This window comes from Callorhinchus milii, unplaced genomic scaffold (genome assembly GCF_018977255.1).
Source record: "Callorhinchus milii isolate IMCB2004 unplaced genomic scaffold, IMCB_Cmil_1.0 Scaffold2, whole genome shotgun sequence".
Lineage (NCBI taxonomy): Eukaryota > Metazoa > Chordata > Chondrichthyes > Chimaeriformes > Callorhinchidae > Callorhinchus > Callorhinchus milii.
In genome coordinates, this window is record NW_024704743.1 from 62,504,005 (window position 1) to 62,523,075 (window position 19,071).

The 19,071-nt window shown below is 41.3% G+C and overlaps 1 protein-coding gene across 1 annotated transcript in view; it reads left to right on the forward strand.

Annotated features, from left to right (window-relative positions):
* Positions 1–239: 239 nt before the first annotated feature.
* Positions 240–19,071, forward strand: part of LOC103186355 — a 46,273-nt gene continuing 27,441 nt past the window's right edge. The window contains exons 1-7 of the mRNA XM_042346978.1: positions 240–368; positions 2,937–5,111; positions 5,942–6,010; positions 8,647–8,671; positions 14,088–14,312; positions 16,701–16,834; positions 18,469–18,588. Coding sequence (XP_042202912.1) covers positions 240–368; positions 2,937–5,111; positions 5,942–6,010; positions 8,647–8,671; positions 14,088–14,312; positions 16,701–16,834; positions 18,469–18,588 — 2,877 coding nt within the window. The remainder of the gene's footprint in view (positions 369–2,936; positions 5,112–5,941; positions 6,011–8,646; positions 8,672–14,087; positions 14,313–16,700; positions 16,835–18,468; positions 18,589–19,071) is intronic.

Sequence of the window (19,071 nt, forward strand, 5' to 3'; positions counted from 1 at the left end):
AGTGACACCCTAATCAGCGCAAAACCAGCCATCAATGTAAGAGGCTTCTCCAGTACACCTGCAGCAGCAATCGTGATGAGTTCAAAAAGGTGTTAAAAGATATGTCCCCAGGATCTGGTTTATGAAGCCCTGGTCCATCCCCAGCTGTTGGCAGCAGCTGCAGTGAGAGCAGCGGCCGGCACCAGGGCCCAGGAGACAAGCACACGGTCACGTGATCCCATGGCCCGGGCCGCGAGCTGATGGCGTCATCATGGTCCGCCGCACAGGCAGATAGACAGGAAGTGACGCAGTTCCTACTCGCGACTCGTGGGCGGAGTGACCGCAGACAGGAAGTGACGAGTTTGACGACGACCATCGCAAACGGACTGGTGAGAAAGTGTTAGACAGAGATACCGACAGTGTGTCCACAGACAGAGAGACCGACAGTGTGTCCACAGACAGAGACCTGCAGTGTGTCCACAGACAGAGAGACCGACAGTGTGTCCACAGACAGAGAGACCGACAGTGTGTCCACAGACAGAGAGACCGACAGTGTGTCCACAGACAGAGAGACCGACAGTGTGTCCACAGACAGAGAGACCGACAGTGTGTCCACAGACAGAGAGACCGACAGTGTGTCCACAGACAGAGAGACCTGCAGTGTGTCCACAGACAGAGACCCACAGTGTGTCCACAGACAGAGAGACCGACAGTGTGTCCACAGACAGAGAGACCGACAGTGTGTCCACAGACAGAGACCTGCAGTGTGTCCACAGACAGAGACCTGCAGTGTGTCCACAGACAGAGACCTGCAGTGTGTCCACAGACAGAGAGACCGACAGTGTGTCCACAGACAGAGAGACCGACAGTGTGTCCACAGACAGAGAGACCGGCAGTGTGTCCACAGACAGAGACCTGCAGTGTGTCCACAGACAGAGACCTGCAGTGTGTCCACAGGCAGAGAGACCTGCAGTGTGTCCACAGACAGAGACCGACAGTGTGTCCACAGACAGAGACCGACAGTGTGTCCACAGACAGAGACCTGCAGTGTGTCCACAGACAGAGACCTGCAGTGTGTCCACAGACAGAGACCTGCAGTGTGTCCACAGACAGAGACCTGCAGTGTGTCCACAGACAGAGAGACCTGCAGTGTGTCCACAGACAGAGAGACCGGCAGTGTGTCCACAGACAGAGACCTGCAGTGTGTCCACAGACAGAGAGACCGACAGTGTGTCCACAGGCAGAGAGACCGACAGTGTGTCCACAGACAGAGACCTGCAGTGTGTCCACAGGCAGAGAGACCTGCAGTGTGTCCACAGACAGAGACCTGCAGTGTGTCCAGAGACAGAGAGATCTGCAGTGTATCCAGAGAGACAGAGAGACCTGCAGTGTGTCCAGAGACAGAGAGACCTGCAGTGTGTCCACAGACAGAGAGACCGACAGTGTGTCCACAGACAGAGAGACCGACAGTGTGTCCACAAACAGAGAGACCGACAGTGTGTCCAGAGACAGAGACCTACAGTGTGTCCAGAGACAGAGAGACCTGCAGTGTGTCCAGAGACAGAGAGACCGACAGTGTGTCCAGAGAGACAGAGAGACCTGCAGTGTGTCCAGAGACAGAGAGACCTGCAGTGTGTCCAGAGAGACCTGCAGTGTGTCCAGAGAGACCTGCAGTGTGTCCACAGACAGAGACCTGCAGTGTGTCCACAAACAGAGACCTGCAGTGTGTCCACAGGCAGAGACCTGCAGTGTGTCCAGAGAGACCTGCAGTGTGTCCAGAGACAGAGAGACCTGCAGTGTGTCCAGAGAGACCTGCAGTGTGTCCAGAGAGACCTGCGGTGTGTCCACAGACAGAGACCTGCAGTGTGTCCACAGACAGAGACCTGCAGTGTGTCCACAGGCAGAGACCTGCAGTGTGTCCAGAGAGACCTGCAGTGTGTCCAGAGACAGAGAGACCTGCAGTGTGTCCAGAGACAGAGAGACCTGCAGTGTGTCCAGAGAGACCTGCAGTGTGTCCAGAGACAGAGAGACCTGCAGTGTGTCCAGAGACAGAGAGACCTGCAGTGTGTCTCGAGAGAGAGAGAGACCTGCAGTGTGTCTCGAGAGAGAGAGAGAGAGAGAGAGAGACCTGTAGTATGTCTAGAGAGAGAGAGACCTGCAGTATGTCTAGAGACAGAGAGACCTGCAGTGTGTCTAGAGAGACAGGGAGACCTGCAGTGTGTCTCGAGAGACAGGGAGACCTGCAGTGTGTCTAGAGAGACAGAGAGACCTGCAGTGTGTCTAGAGAGACAGAGAGACCTGCAGTGTGTCCAGAGAGACAGAGAGACCTGCAGTGTGTCTCGAGAGAGAGAGAGACCTGCAGTGAGTCGAGAGAGAGAGAAACCTGCAGTGATTCGAGAGAGAGAGAAACCTGCAGTGATTCGAGAGAGAGAGAAACCTGCAGTGATTCGAGAGAGAGAGAAACCTGCAGTGAGTTGAGAGAGAGAGAAACCTGCAGTGAGTCGAGAGAGAGAGAAACCTGCAGTGAGTCGAGAGAGAGAGAAACCTGCAGTGAGTCGAGAGAGAGAGAAACCTGCAGTGAGTCGAGAGAGAGAGAAACCTCCAGTGAGTCGAGAGAGAGAGAAACCTGCATTGAGTCGAGAGAGAGGGGAACCTGCAGTGAGTCGAGAGAGAGAAACCTGCCGTGTGTCGAGAGAGAGAGAGAAACCTGCCGTTTATCGAGAGAGAGAGAAACCTGCAGTGTTTATAGAGAGAAAGAAATCAGCAATGTGTCTGTAGTGATAGAGAGAAAGATACCTGGAGTGTGTCCAGAGTAAATAGGAACAGAGCAGTTATTATGCTTGATTTAAGTATTTAAAGAGAACAATATTTGCTTGACATTTGTCTTTTTCGACAAAAAATAGATTTGGCCTCAGCAAGAAAATTATCTAATATTATTGCTTTTTACTTTTCTATAGGTTTCGTATAATAACATGAGTGAATATGTTGCCAAGTCTCAAGCTAACCCTGGAAATGAAATAGATGCGAGTGATGGAGCTGTTACACAGCCTAATAATGGAAAGGAGATAATTAAGGGTGATGAAGACGAATCCCAATTGCAAGCCAACAGTGAACAGGACACAGCTAATATTGATGCAGACATTGTGCAACCTCAAGCTAAAACTGCGACAGACGTGGCCAAGAATGACCAGAGCCCAGCCCTACCTCGAGGTAACATCGAAATGCACACAGCAAAGGGTGCTGCAAGTAAAGTCCAACTTCAAGTGAACAGTGAAACAACTACGAGTGAAGCTAACAGTGGAATGGTTATAACTAAGAGCGACTCGGACAAAACCCAACCAGAATCTAATAGTGGAACAGACGTAACTAAAATAGACTTGGGTAAAGCTCAAGCTAACAGTGAAATGCACATAATTAAGGGTGACCCATGGAAAGCTCGCTTTCTAGCTAATAGTGGAATGCATGTGGCTAAAAGTGACCCAGGCAAAACCCAGCCTAAAGCTAGCACGAGAACTGTTCTGGCTCTGGGGGATGAAGATAAAGCCCACTCTGAAGCTAATAGTGGAATGGGTGCAGCTAAGAATGATGCCCACCATGAAGTCAGCAGTGAAATAAATGTTGCTGAGAGTGATTTACACAAAGCCCAATCTCAAACGTGCCCTGGAATGGATGGAGCAAAGAGTGATATAGCCCAGCCTCACGCTAACATTGGAATGGACATAGTCCTGAGTGACACAGACAATGGCCAAGCCAACTGTGGAATGGATGTAGCTAAGATTGGCGCAAGCAAAGTCCAATCTCAAACCAACACTGAAATAAACATAGCTAAGTGTGCCATACACATAAATCAACTTAAAGTTAACCCAGGCAAAACCCAATCTCAGGGTAACAAAGAAGTGGGCATACCTAAGAGTGATGGAAGTATAGCCCCACCTCAAGCAAGCAGTGAAACAGAGGTGACTAAGAGTGACTTCAGCTATGCACAAACTGAAGCTAATGGTGGACTAGATATAGCTAAAAGTGGTTCAGACAAAACTCCAGCTCATAGTGGAAGGAACACAGAGAGTGATAAATGCAAAGCCCATTCTCAAACGAGCTGTGTAACAGATATAGTTAAGAGTGATGGAGTCATAGCTCAAACAAGCAGAGAAATGCATATATTTAAGAGTGATGCTGGCAAAGCCAAACCCCAAGCTAACAGTAAAACTGATCTATTTGAGAGTGACTCTGGTATAACTCAACCTCAGGCTATCAGTGGAGTTGGTATGGCTGAAAGTGACTCAGGCAAAATCCAACTTCAAGCAAACAGTGAAATAGATGTCAGCGAGGGTGATTTGGGTACAGCTGAAGTTAATGGAAAGGAAGTAATTAAGAGTGATGGAGACAAATATCAACCTATCAGTGGAATGAATATAGCAGAGAGGGCCTCGGGCAAAATCCAATGTGAAAGAAGCAATGAAGCAGAGTTACCTAAGGAGGGTGATAGTCAATTACCAACTTACTGTGGAATGGAGATAGCTAATAGCTCCAGCTTAACCAAATCTCAAGTTGCTGAAGGTGAAAAGGATGTTCTAAACAATTATGCAGGAAATGCCCAACTTCAAACTAACACAGCTAACAATGATCCATACAAAGGTGGACTTCAGGTTGGTAAAAGTGGAAAGGTCCAACCTATGAATATTACAAACAAAACTCAGCTTCAAGTTACTAAAGATACAAAAGACACTGCTACAAGTAATGAAGGAAACATTCAAGCTATTTCTAATAGTGGTGAAAAAGGAGTAATTGTAACTGTTGGAGGCAATATTCAGCCTAATAGTGAAAATAAACCTATCAACTTTGGAATTAAAGTTGATCCTCAGATTCGCAAAGTAATCAATCCTAAGAGTGAAAAAAAGATTCCTGGGAAAAGATTCATAACTTATACTGCAAAAATGTTTGGTAAAAAAGCTGGAACAAGATTCCAAACTTATGGTGGAGATAAAAGATATGAAAATATAACAGCTTCCAATAACTCCCAATACCAAACTTACAGGAAGTTTGTGAGTGGTGGACCTCAGAATGATCCAGATGAAAAATATGCGAAGATATTTAGAAAAGATGGAAAAGATGTGAAGACATTTTGGTGTGATGTAAGTAATCTCTCACAGGGAGGTTTTTGTGCATTGGTTGTAATTTTTATTTTGATATTTTGAATATGATTATGTAAGATATCACACAAAAAAAGTTTCAATGAACCTAAGCATAAGAACAGTGGACAAGAATCAAAATGGCAAAAATTTAGAAGTCAGCAAAATCATGGTTGAAGCAAGGGGTATTTGGAAGATTTTTGAAAGCAGAGAGCTGCTGTAAGACAAAGTGGTTATGGAAGAGATTAGGTTGAATTATTGAAGGTGACTACATGAGGGAATTGAATTGATGGAAGATTCAGGTATCCGGTAGCTCAGGTATCTCAGCTCAGTTGGTAGCACTCCCATCTCTGGGTCAGAAGGTTGTTGGTTCAAGCTGCATATTTTACCCTGAAACTTTGAGTTCATAGTCTAGACCGACGTGGTTCAACAGGCATCCAGTGGGTTGCATCCGGCCCGAGATCCTTTCCAACATTGCAACTCCCTACCTGACAAACATCCTCCCGTGGCAGCAGCAGGAGCCGGCAGTTGGGGGGAACGCAGCGGGGAGAGTGGAAATAATGCCAGCCGTTGCTGCAGTCTGTACCTGAGCTGAGGGGAAGGCCAGCGTGTCTCCTTATCCACCGCATCTTATCTTCTGGCTTCTGGCACTGCAGATAGTGAACTGCACGGCTGATTGGGGGAAAGGGGGAGATTGAGTGATTGAGTGAGAAAGAGAGTGTGAGGAGAGAGTGTGAGAGCGAGGTGAGAATGGGGGAGTGAGAGAGTGATCGAGAGAGGGGTGGGGAGGAGAGATACAGTTCTTTAACATTAGCTTTTGATTTTTGTTCTAGATTTGCAAAGTGTTCTGCACGTCTGCTGTGAATCTCCAAATGCATTTCCTTGGCAATAAACACAAAAGGGTAAGAAACTTTTTTAGTATGTTCCTACTTTTTAATTGAACAAATCTGTGTGTTGACTGTATTGATGATTTCATTCCTACTTTCAAGAAGAGATGATCTCCGAAGATGGAATCAATTTAAATGTTTTTTCCTGTGTGTTGTCATAAATTACATTTACAGATTTGAAAAGCTCATTGTTTGAACCTCAAGCTTTCTGTACATCATCAGATTGAAGGATAAGATCCTAGTGTTTTTCCTCTAATCAGGTTCAAGAACTTAGGCTGTGATGCTTTATAGCACTTTGGTGGGTGATTTGCAAAGTGCAAGTTTGAATGTTATGCTTTACAAACTTCAACAAAGTTTGGAGATACAAGTTTATAGTAAATTTGGAGTTCATACGTATTGTAAGCATGTGCATACTCACCAGCAGAGCTAAAAGAGGTATTCGTTTACATTTTTTGATTGCAAAGAGGCATAATACTCATACAGCTCAGTAATGGGTAACACAACTTTGATATTGTCTTCGAAGGTGAAGCCGTGTGTCCTAGCCGCTAACTTACCAAATGATGAAAAGGGAAGCTTCAATCTTTGTTGCCAATAGACTTATATTTTCATATTGTTGTCTAAAATATTTCCTCCGGGCATCATTGCTTGGTCCCAAATATAACCTGCAATTCTCCAAGGAAACCGAGAGGCCTTTAGATTTTTTTCTATCTGTTGTATTTACCGTATATAGCCCAAAGTAAAATTATTTCCCTATCATTGCAATTTTTTTGCAAACTTACAGTAATCATGAAACGTCCATCAGCCAGCACTTCACTGCGATGTTAGAATGCTCCTGTTTGGTAAATTTGCATGTAAACATTTATGTTTAATTGTGAAATTCTATTACCTGGGAGTGTGTTATAGGCTGTAATTTAATTTTAGAGTTTGAATGATTATACATCACTTTTGTTCATGAAACCTTGTTAAATTACAGCCTTTTAATCTCTATTATCTTGGCCAACAAAAGTCTGATTTGAAGGATATACATAAGTTGCCTGGTAGCTGCAGTATCATAGCACTGGCCACTCAACAGGGAGACCAAAGCTTGACAAATATTCACAATGGGCTTCCCCTACAATCGGGAGGACGTCCCAAGGTGCTGGACAGTCAGCGATTTGGATCTGAGCGGGGATGGGGGGCTGGGATCAGGGATATTGGAGGCCAGGGAGGGGTGGCCTATGGCCTGGTCGAAGAGGATGGTCTTGAGAAGTGCCTTGAAGAAGGTAAGAGAGGGAGCAGGGCGAAGAGAATGTGGGATGGAGTTCCATAGGTTGGGAGCAGAGGCTGAAGCCATGAATGCCATTGGTGGTCCAGGCGGGGGACGTGGAGCAGGCCGGATCCTGCTAAGCGGAGGAGCGGACAGGTGACACAATAAGGTTGCCCGATACACCAAGGTTGCCAGTTTTGATTCAATCATCGGGGGAAGGAGGAAGAACCTTCTTAGGAAGGTTCTTGTCCATCACCCTGGAAAGAGTTGACTAAGAAGCAGTAGAAACGGCATCTTTGAAGATCTTCGTGGGTGGACCATCCGGGCTTCCCAGCCGTGGAGGATATTACGGACATGTGGGGAGGGACGAAGAGGAACAACACGACTGGATTATTAGCCAGTGGAAGGCTGGATATCCCTGAATGTCATCACAAGACTATTATAGTAACCCAGAGATTGCATTATTAATGGACCCCTCGAAAAGATGATTTGGGTATCTGGTCGTCGCAAAATATTTTTCTTTGGCTTGGACGCTGAACAAAAGTACATGCGAGACAGTTAAATATTGAATATTGTCATTTTCAACAAACTCACTGACGTTCTTCTCTTGGGACTCAGTTCACTGGGGCTTACAATTTAGTGCGCATCATCCCAACTTTTAATTATTGCTTTGATAATTGTTTTTTTAAAAAAAATGATGTTTCTGTAAAATATACATTTTAAATACTTAAAATTAGTTTAATCTAAAAGCTCAAGGAAATGTTTGAATAAGCCTCTAGTATTACTATACCTTTATCTACACACCCTCCTCCACCCAATGTTGGTCTTTTTCTCATCAGAATTGGTGATTTATAGGGCCATTTTCTTTCAAGGGCAGTGACCACCTGTTCTGCCTCAATACTTTGACTTTCTGTTACAGGACAGCAATATGGCTGTACTGCCGATAGCAAAAATGTTCATTTGACTTTTCTTTGAGGGTTATTTTTGAAGTGAAGACGTTACTCAAAAGGAAAAAATGCCTGCTATGGATAATATATGCATAAATATTAAATCTGTCATAAATAAAACAAAATATAACCCAACCACTGTCTTGTTGGCACAGAGATATTTCTGTGTTGTGGTCTTTTTAAAAAGCGGATGCTGCCTTGATATTCATTGCTATGCTACCTGGTCAGTTTGAAATGTCAATTTCATGTCCAATGTGGGGTTGTCTTGCTCAGCGATCCATTCAGGACAGATGCCTGAAGGAAAACCTCGTCCAATTTCAACAAAGAAAATGAAGGGCAAAGTCTGCAAAAGATGCATTTAATGAAATGTTTCAGTTTTATGTTCCAACAGAAGCAATCTCGCTAACTTTTTTCTGTTCATTTTCCTGGATGATTCTCTCCAAACATCATAATGACAGATTGAAGAAGTCTTAAAATGGAATGGTAAGTATTGAAGGATTCTTTGGGGATCTTGCTCCCATCTTTGTAGGTTTACAAATATAAAATGGTGATGTTTTTAGGTTTCATGTAACGTGTCAGTGAAGTTATTAAAACCAATGAACATTTATAAATACCGAAATTTTTAAATTTAAAGACGTTTTGTAAGAATGCGAATAACATTTAAACTGAATGAGTTATTTTCCTTGACAGACAGTGTTCTGCTCCACTCTAAATAACCCATTTATTTTCAGTACAACTTTTCCAGCAAGTCTTAGCATTGGACTTTAATTGGTCATTTTCTGATGGTTGGGTTTGGTTGACATTGTTTGTGCTTAATTGTCCACTTTTAATGGTCAAAGATCTGTGAACCATAGAACATAACAAATTTAAAAAGTTGCCATTATTCCATCCCTTTTTGTTCTATATATCCTAATTGGACTTGTGCAGTGTCCGGGGTAGTTGCCTGACGGTACAGATGCCTTTTCCCTGAACTCAGCCTCTGCCAGCAGCAGCTGTTTGACTGTGGAGACTTTACTAAAGTTCTGACTTTACTCACTCAATAGTTACATGTTCAGTCTGTTTATCCCCCCCCCCCCACCCCTCCACCACACATACAGCTCCAGGTCAAGGATGTTGAGAATAATTTCAATACTGCCCCAACATCCAACTCAATGCAGATAGATCAGGAATTACATGTATAATACTGTGTCTTAGTCTGAATGACTTCAGAGCCTTTAACCACTAGGTCATCAGAGGGGTCATAAATTGGACCATTTGAAACATTTATTAAGTTGGAGTTTTTTAGGATGTGAGCATGCAACATTTTGATATCAAATTTATATTTTTTCAAATCTGAGTAAGTCTGGTACTTTTCCAAGCATAATTTTCTGGGAAAGATGGCAGAACTATATTTAGACCTATTCTCTGTAAAATTGTAATGGTTAGCATTATTAAATGTGCTGCAGTTAAACTTTCTGTTAATTGTGCAGCCGTTCTAAATGCAATCAAAATATCCAATTCCATTTTACATTCGGTTGCAAAATGATTGCTGGAGTATTTAAAGCTTATAGAATGTTTGTGTAAGCAACATAACTTTTAGTAAATCACTGAAAATTTGTTTACAAATATTGTAAAGATGTATTCATTTTATAGTGGAAAATGGTAATATTGTTAATACAAAAGAATGACAATATTGGCTGAAGTTTGAATCTGACCAGTGGATGATAACAGAAATTGCATATTGAATAATTTGGAGCATAAGTGAAACATGTGTCTACTGGTGAGCATCAAGAGCCTTTGGAGGTGCTCATGAATCAAGACTGGAACAAGCAAAGATCATTTTGTCTATCCACCAGCTCTTTCCACAAACTGTGTCCTGTGTACAAAGTACTATATTGTTGACCATGTCCAAATATGTTACAGCTGGAAAATTCTGCATAGTTTCCTAAAACAATCAAAACAAATTCCAGAATATCCCATTTATTGCAGCGGGGCTTTGATTAGCTCCACCCATCTCGTCTCAGTCTCCACGTTTGAAACATAATAACGTAAGAATTTGCTAGGCAAAAGAAGACCAAGGTCCATTTAGTTTGTCTTCCACCATCCTGGCAGTCGCTTGACATGTCGTGTCCCAAACTATATACTGTATCTTGGGATATTATTTTCTAGCAGAAATCTATCTAATTTGTTCTTGAAACAAACCTTCAATCAACTTTGGAGGACATTGGCTTTGGAACTGAAGAACTACGTCTTTCATAAATGAGGGGATATGGAAGAATGTTTGGGTTTTGGACTTCAAATGGTTGAGGCTGGATTGTCAAAAGTCAAAATGTTGGCATTGGAGACTAAACCAGTCAAGAAAACCTGAAATGGTGTGTTCAGATAATCTGAATCTCACTGAAACTGAATTCCAAGTGCTCATTCGTTCAGTGTCGTCACCGTGAGGAATTTGGATGCAGTGTGGTGTTTGATGCAGCTTAGAGCTAAGCTGTTACAATTGCTGCTGCATCTGAGTCGCCTCTTCCATAATGCTGTTTCATGCAAGATGTGTTGTACAAGTGAGAAGTTGCTGTTGCTTAATGAAGATGACTACTACTTCCATTAAATGCCGAATATCTGCAGGAGAATGTATTGAAAGCATCAACATCATCCACAACAATCTTTGTTATTGATAACATATTTGCAATATTTTAATGAATGGATTATTGATGTAAAGTGACCTCACAAAACCTGTTGAAGCTGTTGCCATATTTTACCGAACTGCAAATTCTGGATGTTAAAAAGCGTTCTTACCAATCTTACTAATTGTGCTTCATTGATGTTTATAAAATTGGGATTTTGTTTTATTACACCTCCCTTTCTAGCTTTCGTTTTGGTGATGGTGATGAGGGGAGAGAGGGGGGTTGAGTCTTAAGTTTTAGTTGAACTAAATTTTACTTATTTAAATAATTGTAAATTCTTTAGCTGAGCTGCTAACAACACATATGTTGCCATTGAACATAAATGTGAAACTAAAATCCTTAGTCCTAATCAGAAGTTACTAAACAATTAATTGTTAAAAAAAACATTTGTCGGAAAATGGAAGGGTGACCAGAAATGAAAGGTTTTTCTTGTTTGTTAAATTGCTGGTAACCATTTAGGTTGTATTAGTGTTAAATCCTTTATATTGGGCTTTTGTGGTTTATACAGTTTGTTTAAATTAACCAGTTCAGTTCTGGTTGCTGATTTATAATAGATGCAATATTTTAATTCTGTAGTCTTCCTCTTAATATACAATACAAATTTACATTTATACAGTGCCTTTCACGTTGAGACATTCAAAGCCACTTAACAATAATGGCTTGGCACCCGAGCTGGGGGTGGGAGCCTGATGGGGTGGGGAAGGAGTGTACACCACAATCTAAAATTGAATTACCTGATTCTTGGAATAGCTGATGTGGTGGAGCTAAATACTTTAATACTTTGTAAACCTGATTCAGGTTAATGTAAAAATGCAAAGAAGTACAGCACGGCAATAGGCCACTCAACCCAAGCAGTTCAGGCCGATGTTTATATTTCACCTATTCCTTACTCCCTCCCATACGTTTCTATTCTCTACTGCAGGTGAAGGTCTAGCTTCCTCTTGAATGCATAATAAATGTAGAAACAAAACTCCCAAGCATAAAGCAGTCCAGTGTTAGGCTACGGTATAAGGTATATTATATAATTAATTAATATAATGTAAAGGGTGATAATAATAATCCTTGCATTTGATATAGCGCTTTTCACGTCGGAAGGACGTCCCAAAGCGCTTCACAAAAAAACACTGTAAAGTGAATTGACTGTATATTTGTGGGCGAACACGGCAGCCAATTGCGCACAGCAATGTCCCACAAACAGTCGTAGATTGAAAATGACCAATTTATTATTGGTTTTGGAGGGTATATTATAATTTACAACAGCCAATAGGAAAGTCTTGCTGTAGAATATTTATTGAATGTAGTTGAAGAATAACATAAAGAATTGTTATGGGTTCTAAATGAAACTTTCGATTTCTCCATTCTCATTTCAGCTACTGTTTTGTAGGTGCACTTGTCTAGCACTTATGAGTGACTACAGGTGTTTTGGAGTTTCTATTCTCTCCTTTGGGTAAACACCCAAGCTTTCTGTAGCTTTTTCCTGTCAGAACAACATATATCTAGACTTGCTTGTTGAGTAACCATCAGAATTGTATTTAGGGCTTTATATTGCATCAATCTACAGTGGGAATCTTAGGTGGCAATCTACTTAGTGTAGTTTATTCTGATGGAGGTTAATTAGTAACGACAGAGTAATAATGGAGCACAAATTGTTTATAGACCACAACTGAAGACAAAAAAAATCAGGTACCTGGACTGTTTGTTTAATTTTTTCATCCTTTTCTATTATACTTCTGGAATAGGATACCTAAGGCAGGAAAAATTAAAAGGGAACTGTGCAGCTTTAAACTAACTTTTATGCTATTATATATGATTATCTATATTAGAAGATAACCCATTGAGTAACCAAAATAATGTGGCAGCTTAAATGTGGAATAAAAACAGAAATTGATTTTATATATACATATATATTTTATATATTTCTGTGCATGCAATTTATGCAAATTAGGGCTATGAATATATGGAAGTAATAATATGATAAGGGAACCAATTTGTGCCACTTGATTTTCCTCGTCCCCACTGGCAAAAGTAAATACCATCACAAGTGCACAAGCATCTTACATGCTTTTAAAATATTTTGCTGCAAGATACTAATTTCAATAAGACCCTGATAGATTTAGGACATAACTATTGGTTATAAAAAATAGTAAAATTTCCTGCATTTGATACAGTGGCAGGAATGTTTCAAAGCGCTTCACAAAGCTTCTGGGGTAATAGAATGTATAATCCATAGGCAAACATCCAGTAATTTGTAAAACTGATGCAGAACAGCATTTTGTATAACATGCTAATGATTCAACTGGGAGCACCAACAAAAAGATTTTTAAGTAACTTTTTTAAACGTATTTGCTCACACATCTTGTGGAGTCACTGTACGTTTTGATTGCAATGTGTTTGAAAGAGGTGGATGAAAAGCAAAGTGGGAGCCGATAAATAATTGTTAGATAGAGAATTTTAAAATGTCGCAGTTAAAACATTTGTTCAATTTCAAATGCTGAGCATTGAAATTTTCACTTGTGTGATGGAAACAGATGGATGTTGTGTTGGCATTGTTTTCTCAGTAGCAAATGTTTACATTGTTCCACATCTACAAGTACTAACTTCAGTACTATATTTGGAGGAAGAGAAATGCATACTTATTGTTTGCCCCTTCTGTAAATGCCATGTCATATTGCCTTGAAAGTTGATTGTTTTGAAATAACCTTTGTCGTACTGGAAAGTAAATGCCCAAATGCATTGGTTGATTCTTGATTAATATTTTGTAGCCTTCATGAAATGCGTTGCAGTAGTGATGAATGAGTAATACTTCAAAAATGAACTGTGCTCTGTTACCATGTATGTATGCCATAGTTTCCAAATCTTAAAAAAAATCATAATTTTGAAAAACTATTTTGGGATGATTAGTGGATTCAACAACGTTAGAATCGTAAATCTATTGGTATTGAACAGAGACCACGTGTAATACATTTTGAACTGTTTGCTGAGGAAGCATTGGCTTTATTATATTGGTTAGTGTTGATAAAATAGTCCTTTTAAAGATAACTTACAATATGTGAGTGACACAATATTTAAAAAAAGTAACTTAATTGTAAATCATGATCAAGCTTTTTATACCAAGTTCGAGAAGATGACTGATTTGATGTATAGTTCCAATGCTTGGTTATTACTTGGTCCTTCGTTACTCTTGTAACTGTATAACTGTGTAACAGAATTAACATAGATATTTTGAATTCTATTTCAAGTTGCTGAAGGAGTTGTTAAAAAGGTTGAGCTGCTACTAACAGAAACTACGGAGCCAAAATCTGTGGAGAGGAAAATTGTGGTGACAAAAACTGTGGAGAGGAAAACTGTGAAGCCAAAAACTGTAGAGAAGAAAACTGTGGCATCAAAAATACAAATACCGACTACAGTGCTGAAACCCCTGGAATATTACCTCAATAAATTGAAGCTAAAGAGGGCCATAGTTGGTATGTTTTGAATCTGATATATTTACAGTGCAAAACTTTCTGTCTCTTGATGTTTGTTTTCTTGTCAAAAAGCAAATCAATTAAGTAGAAGTTGCATAAAACAAATTACTAGTTTTCTCCACTTTTAAACTTCATAAATTTTCTTGAGTGAAGCTTCAGAGTGCTAGAAAATAATAATTGAATTACAAACATGACATATAGTTTGTGATTGATTGTGTAGAACAATGGTTGTTATTTGGAATGGAGATAAATTGTGGTGTCTTACAGGGGTCCATGTTAGGACCATTGCCTTTCTTCATCTACAACAACAACAACAAAATTACATTTATAGAGAGCCTTTCACGTCGGGAGGACGTCCCAAGGCGCGGGACAGTAAGGGGGCAGGACCTGAGCATGAGGGAAGGCAGAGAGGTGGGAGGGCTACTGAAGGCACAATCGAAGAGGAGGCAAGGGAGGAAGCGAGGGGAAGGGACTGTGGGATGGAGTTCCAGAGTGTGAGGGCAGAGAGGCTGAAAGCTCGGCCACCGATGGTAGGGCGGGTCGGGTGGGAGACATGGAGCAGGACGGAGCCCCCTGAACGGAGGGAGCGGGCGTGTTGGTAGGGAGTCAGCAGGTCAGACAGGTAGGAGGGGGCAAGGCCATGGATGGCCTTAAATGTGAGGATGAGGATCTTGAACTTGATCCTCTGGGGGACGGGGAGCCAGTGGAGTCAGGCGAGGGTGGGAGTGATGGGGTTGCGGAGCCTGGTGCGTGAGAGTACGTGAGCTGCAGTGTTTTGGATGATCTGCAGCTTGTGAAGGGAAGAGTTGGGAAGGCCGATGACGAGGGAGTTTCCGTAATCGAGCTTTGATGTGACGAATGCGTGGGTGAGGGTTTCAGCAGCCTGAGGGGTGAGACAGTGACGGAGTCTGGCAGTGTTGCGAAGGTGGTGGTAGGCAGTGCCGGTCATGGTGTGGATGTGGGGTGAAAGGACAGTTCAGGGTCAAACAAGACACCCAGGTTCCTGACTGGCTGAGTGAGGTTGTGTGTGCAGCCGCGGAGGCTGATGCTGTCGGCGCCTGAGGTGTGGAGGCGCTGGTACGAGCCAATCAGGAGGGCCTTGGTCTTACTGACATTGAGTTGGAGAAAGTTGTCCCTCATCCAGGACTTGATGTCGGACAGGCAATCAGTCAGGATGCCAGTAATCCTGGAGTTGAGGGTGGAGGCAGAGAGGTAGAGTTGGGTGTCATCCGCATACATGTGGAAATTTACCCCATGTTTGCGGATGGTGTCACCAAGGGGAGCATGTAGAGGGTGAAGAGGAGGGGACCGAGGACAGAGCCCTGAGGAGTGATGCGCGGGCTGGAGGAGAAGCCGTTTGCAGAGATGAATTGGAGGCAGTGTGAAAAGTAGGACCTGAACTAGTCAAGGACAGAACCTTGAAGGTTGAGGTGGGAGGCGAGGCGGTGGAGGAGGATTGAGTGGTCCACAGTATCAAAGGCAGTGGAGAGGACGAGAAGGCAGAGGGGAGCCCTTGTCACACATTATGTCATTTATAAATTATATATAATAGATAAATTATCTAGATTCTAGTATAAAAGGTAACATTTTTAAATGAAAACAAATAGGGAGCTAATAGTTAAGATGGTGATGAACATCTGGAGAACACAGACAGACAAGTAGATTGGGCAGAGGATGTAGATTAAATTTAATGCACAAAAGTGTGAGGTAAAAAGACAAGTAAATAGGACTGAATGGATTCATCTTTCAAATAACTAGTTGACATGATGGTCTGAATGCACATCTGTACTGAAAATTTCTATCAAGGGTATGGGATAAGGGAAAATGCTGCCGAGTCTGTTATTGAGAGCAGTAGAAAGCTCGGACCATTCATTGTGAAACTGCACAGAATGTTTTGGTTTCTTAAGGTATCACAAATGGAGATCCATGTTTTTCTACCTCCTTGAGTTTCTAAGTCCATGCTATTTCCTTGAGCACTACACCTTAATTAATGTACTGTCACATAATTTCTGGCATAGTAAATTTTCTTTTGATGCTTTCCTTATATTGTTAGGGTTGTCAAAATAGTCCTTTTTAAAGATGATTTATGATGTGTGAGTGACACCACNTTTTTTTTAAAAGGTAACATAATTGTAAATCATGATTGTAGTTAGAATGAAGCTCGAGCTTTTTATACCGGCAAAGAATTCCAAGTTAGAGAAGATGACTGGTTTGATGTGTAGTCACAATGCTTGCATCATTCTTTGTCCTTTGTTACTGTTATAACTGGATAAATGTGTAACAGAATTAATCTATACATTTTGAAATCTAGTTCAAGTTGTGAAAGGAGTTGTTATATTGGTCATCTACTTTTGTGTGCTATTTTTCATTTTTTTTCAAACTGTATAGGGCTGAACTATGTGGTTGAATACCATCTTCAACATTCAAAGAGACAATTTGAGTGTGAACTCTGCCACCATACATCGGATCTCTCTATTTTTATTCAACATATCATTGGGAGTCGACACATGCTGAGATATTTGGTAAGTTTCGTAAATTAGTATTCAATGATCAACGGAGATCCTTAGAAAATCGAGTGTCTCTTTCAGTTGTGGTCAGACTTGCTATAATAATTGTGCAGTTTAATCACACAGAGGGGGGTAAGAGCACTCTCTCAATACAGTTTTTCCCCTGGCAAATGAGGTAATAACCCAATTTTTTTTTGTAAAAAGTAGGCTTATTTTAGCACATCAAAAACTCAAGAAAGCAAACTAGATATTACCTAAACAGTTGCTTATTCGATGAACACAATTATTGTAGAGAACCTATTATCAGCACTGTTTACGACTGGCCTCTTTGTGAATAATCAAACTATGTATAATTGGATAACTTGCAAAATACCAATGGGCTAGAGTTTGTTTATTGTATATATTATATAGTTGGTTACCCTCCTCAGTCTGCCACAGTCCCTTCACTTCACTCCCTCCCCTTGCCTCCTTCAAGTCTCGTCTCAACACCCTCCTCTTCATCCGCCTTTGGTTACCCTCCTACCACCACCCTCCCTGCCCTCCACCCCTCCTGATCCCAACCCTCAGCTCGAGTGCAAATCCATGACTGTCCTCCCGATGTGAAAGGTGCTATACAAATGAATACACAGTAGACAGTGTTGAGGAGTTATACTGTCACTGGTATTGTTTGAGGACTTATACTGTCACTGTGATGCACATTGTGCATCTTTCTTTCTACCTCTTTTTGCTTTTCGGTGACCGAGTGATTTTTAAAAATATACTTACATATCCATACACAATCCACGTTTTTGTGTGAGGTTGCAACAAATGCTTAAATTGCATCACTGGTATACCTAACTGGCTGCAAGGTGACATGCTTGGAAACAGAATGGATTTAACCCTCTGTGGTGGTCTTGGTAATCCAGTTTCTGAGCCAGGTGAGTCCATAGTACTCCAGGGCACTGCTGATGACAGCACATCCAGCCTGGCTCATCTGTAAAACTTAGGGGCACACCTGTTGCTGGGAGCAGGAATTCTTCTCATTCAGCTTCTGTTAACCGTGCACATTCCACAAGGAAATTTCCATGTGTTAAGCGGCATACATATGTGGATCTCTGTCTGTGTTGGATGTCCTCAAGTACGGTGATGGATTTCCACACGTGTCAGGTAACCTGACTGACCAAAACGAAAAGAGAAGGGGGTAAAAGGTGATGGAAAGGAGGGTGAAAGATAGGCCTTAAGGTGGGGTTTATAGGTGAGGAGGCAGGGTGTGAAGCAGAGACAGCCCAGAATAGGATTCCAGGGACCACGGGCCAAATGACAAAGCCAATTACTGATCCAAAACTGACCTATTGAAAATCATGCCAAGTGAGTCATTTTATGCCATTGTATTGCTGTGAAATAAGTATCTGTGTTATTCATCTAATTTTGAAAAAATCATGTACTATTCATACTTCTCCTGAAGTAGTGGTGTAATTGTACATTCTTAATAAGATGGCCCATATGTCATTATTAAACTTCAAACTTCAAGTGCCTTGACATGTGGTAATATTGCACCTACTCGTAGGACTCGTCAAGATGTAAACAATTTATACAGTTTCATGTTACTTGTATATTTCACCAAATTACTGTGTAGCATTGTATCAGTGCTCGTTTGTGTTTCTATTTAGAAAAGACGCCATCCGGATACTTTAAAAGGCCAAAATTGGATTCTTTGTAAAGCTGACTGTAAACGACTAAACAGAAAAGCATTAGAAATTGAAAAATTGTATGGAAGAGGATCAGTAACTGTAAGTACAAAATATGTTTTCGCTAAAATGTGTTCCTGGCTTCTTTATGAAGCTAGACAACTATACATTTTTATCCAGGCTTCTGCTAACATTCTCCCTTATCCAATTGTCGATATACTTTATGAATTTAGGAATGCAAAGCAGGGGAAATTCAATACAGAGAACTGTCTCTTTTTAAAAAAAATTCTGACAATGTGTCTAGGTGGGCCATGATTACAAACATACAAATGCCACAGATATATTGCTAAATTGCGATGTATAGAATGCATTCAATCATGGAGTTGATTGTGTGCCATTTGTAAGGCATGTGTATTGTGTGCCATCATTCTATATCTGCAGAAGAAATTACAGATGCCTTGATTATGTAATTAACCAATGAAAGATTTGGTTTATTCTGGTAAATTATACAATGAAGGGAATCCATTATTCCCTCTGCACACATGCTTTTGCTCTTGGTGCATAATGTACATATTTTCTTATAGT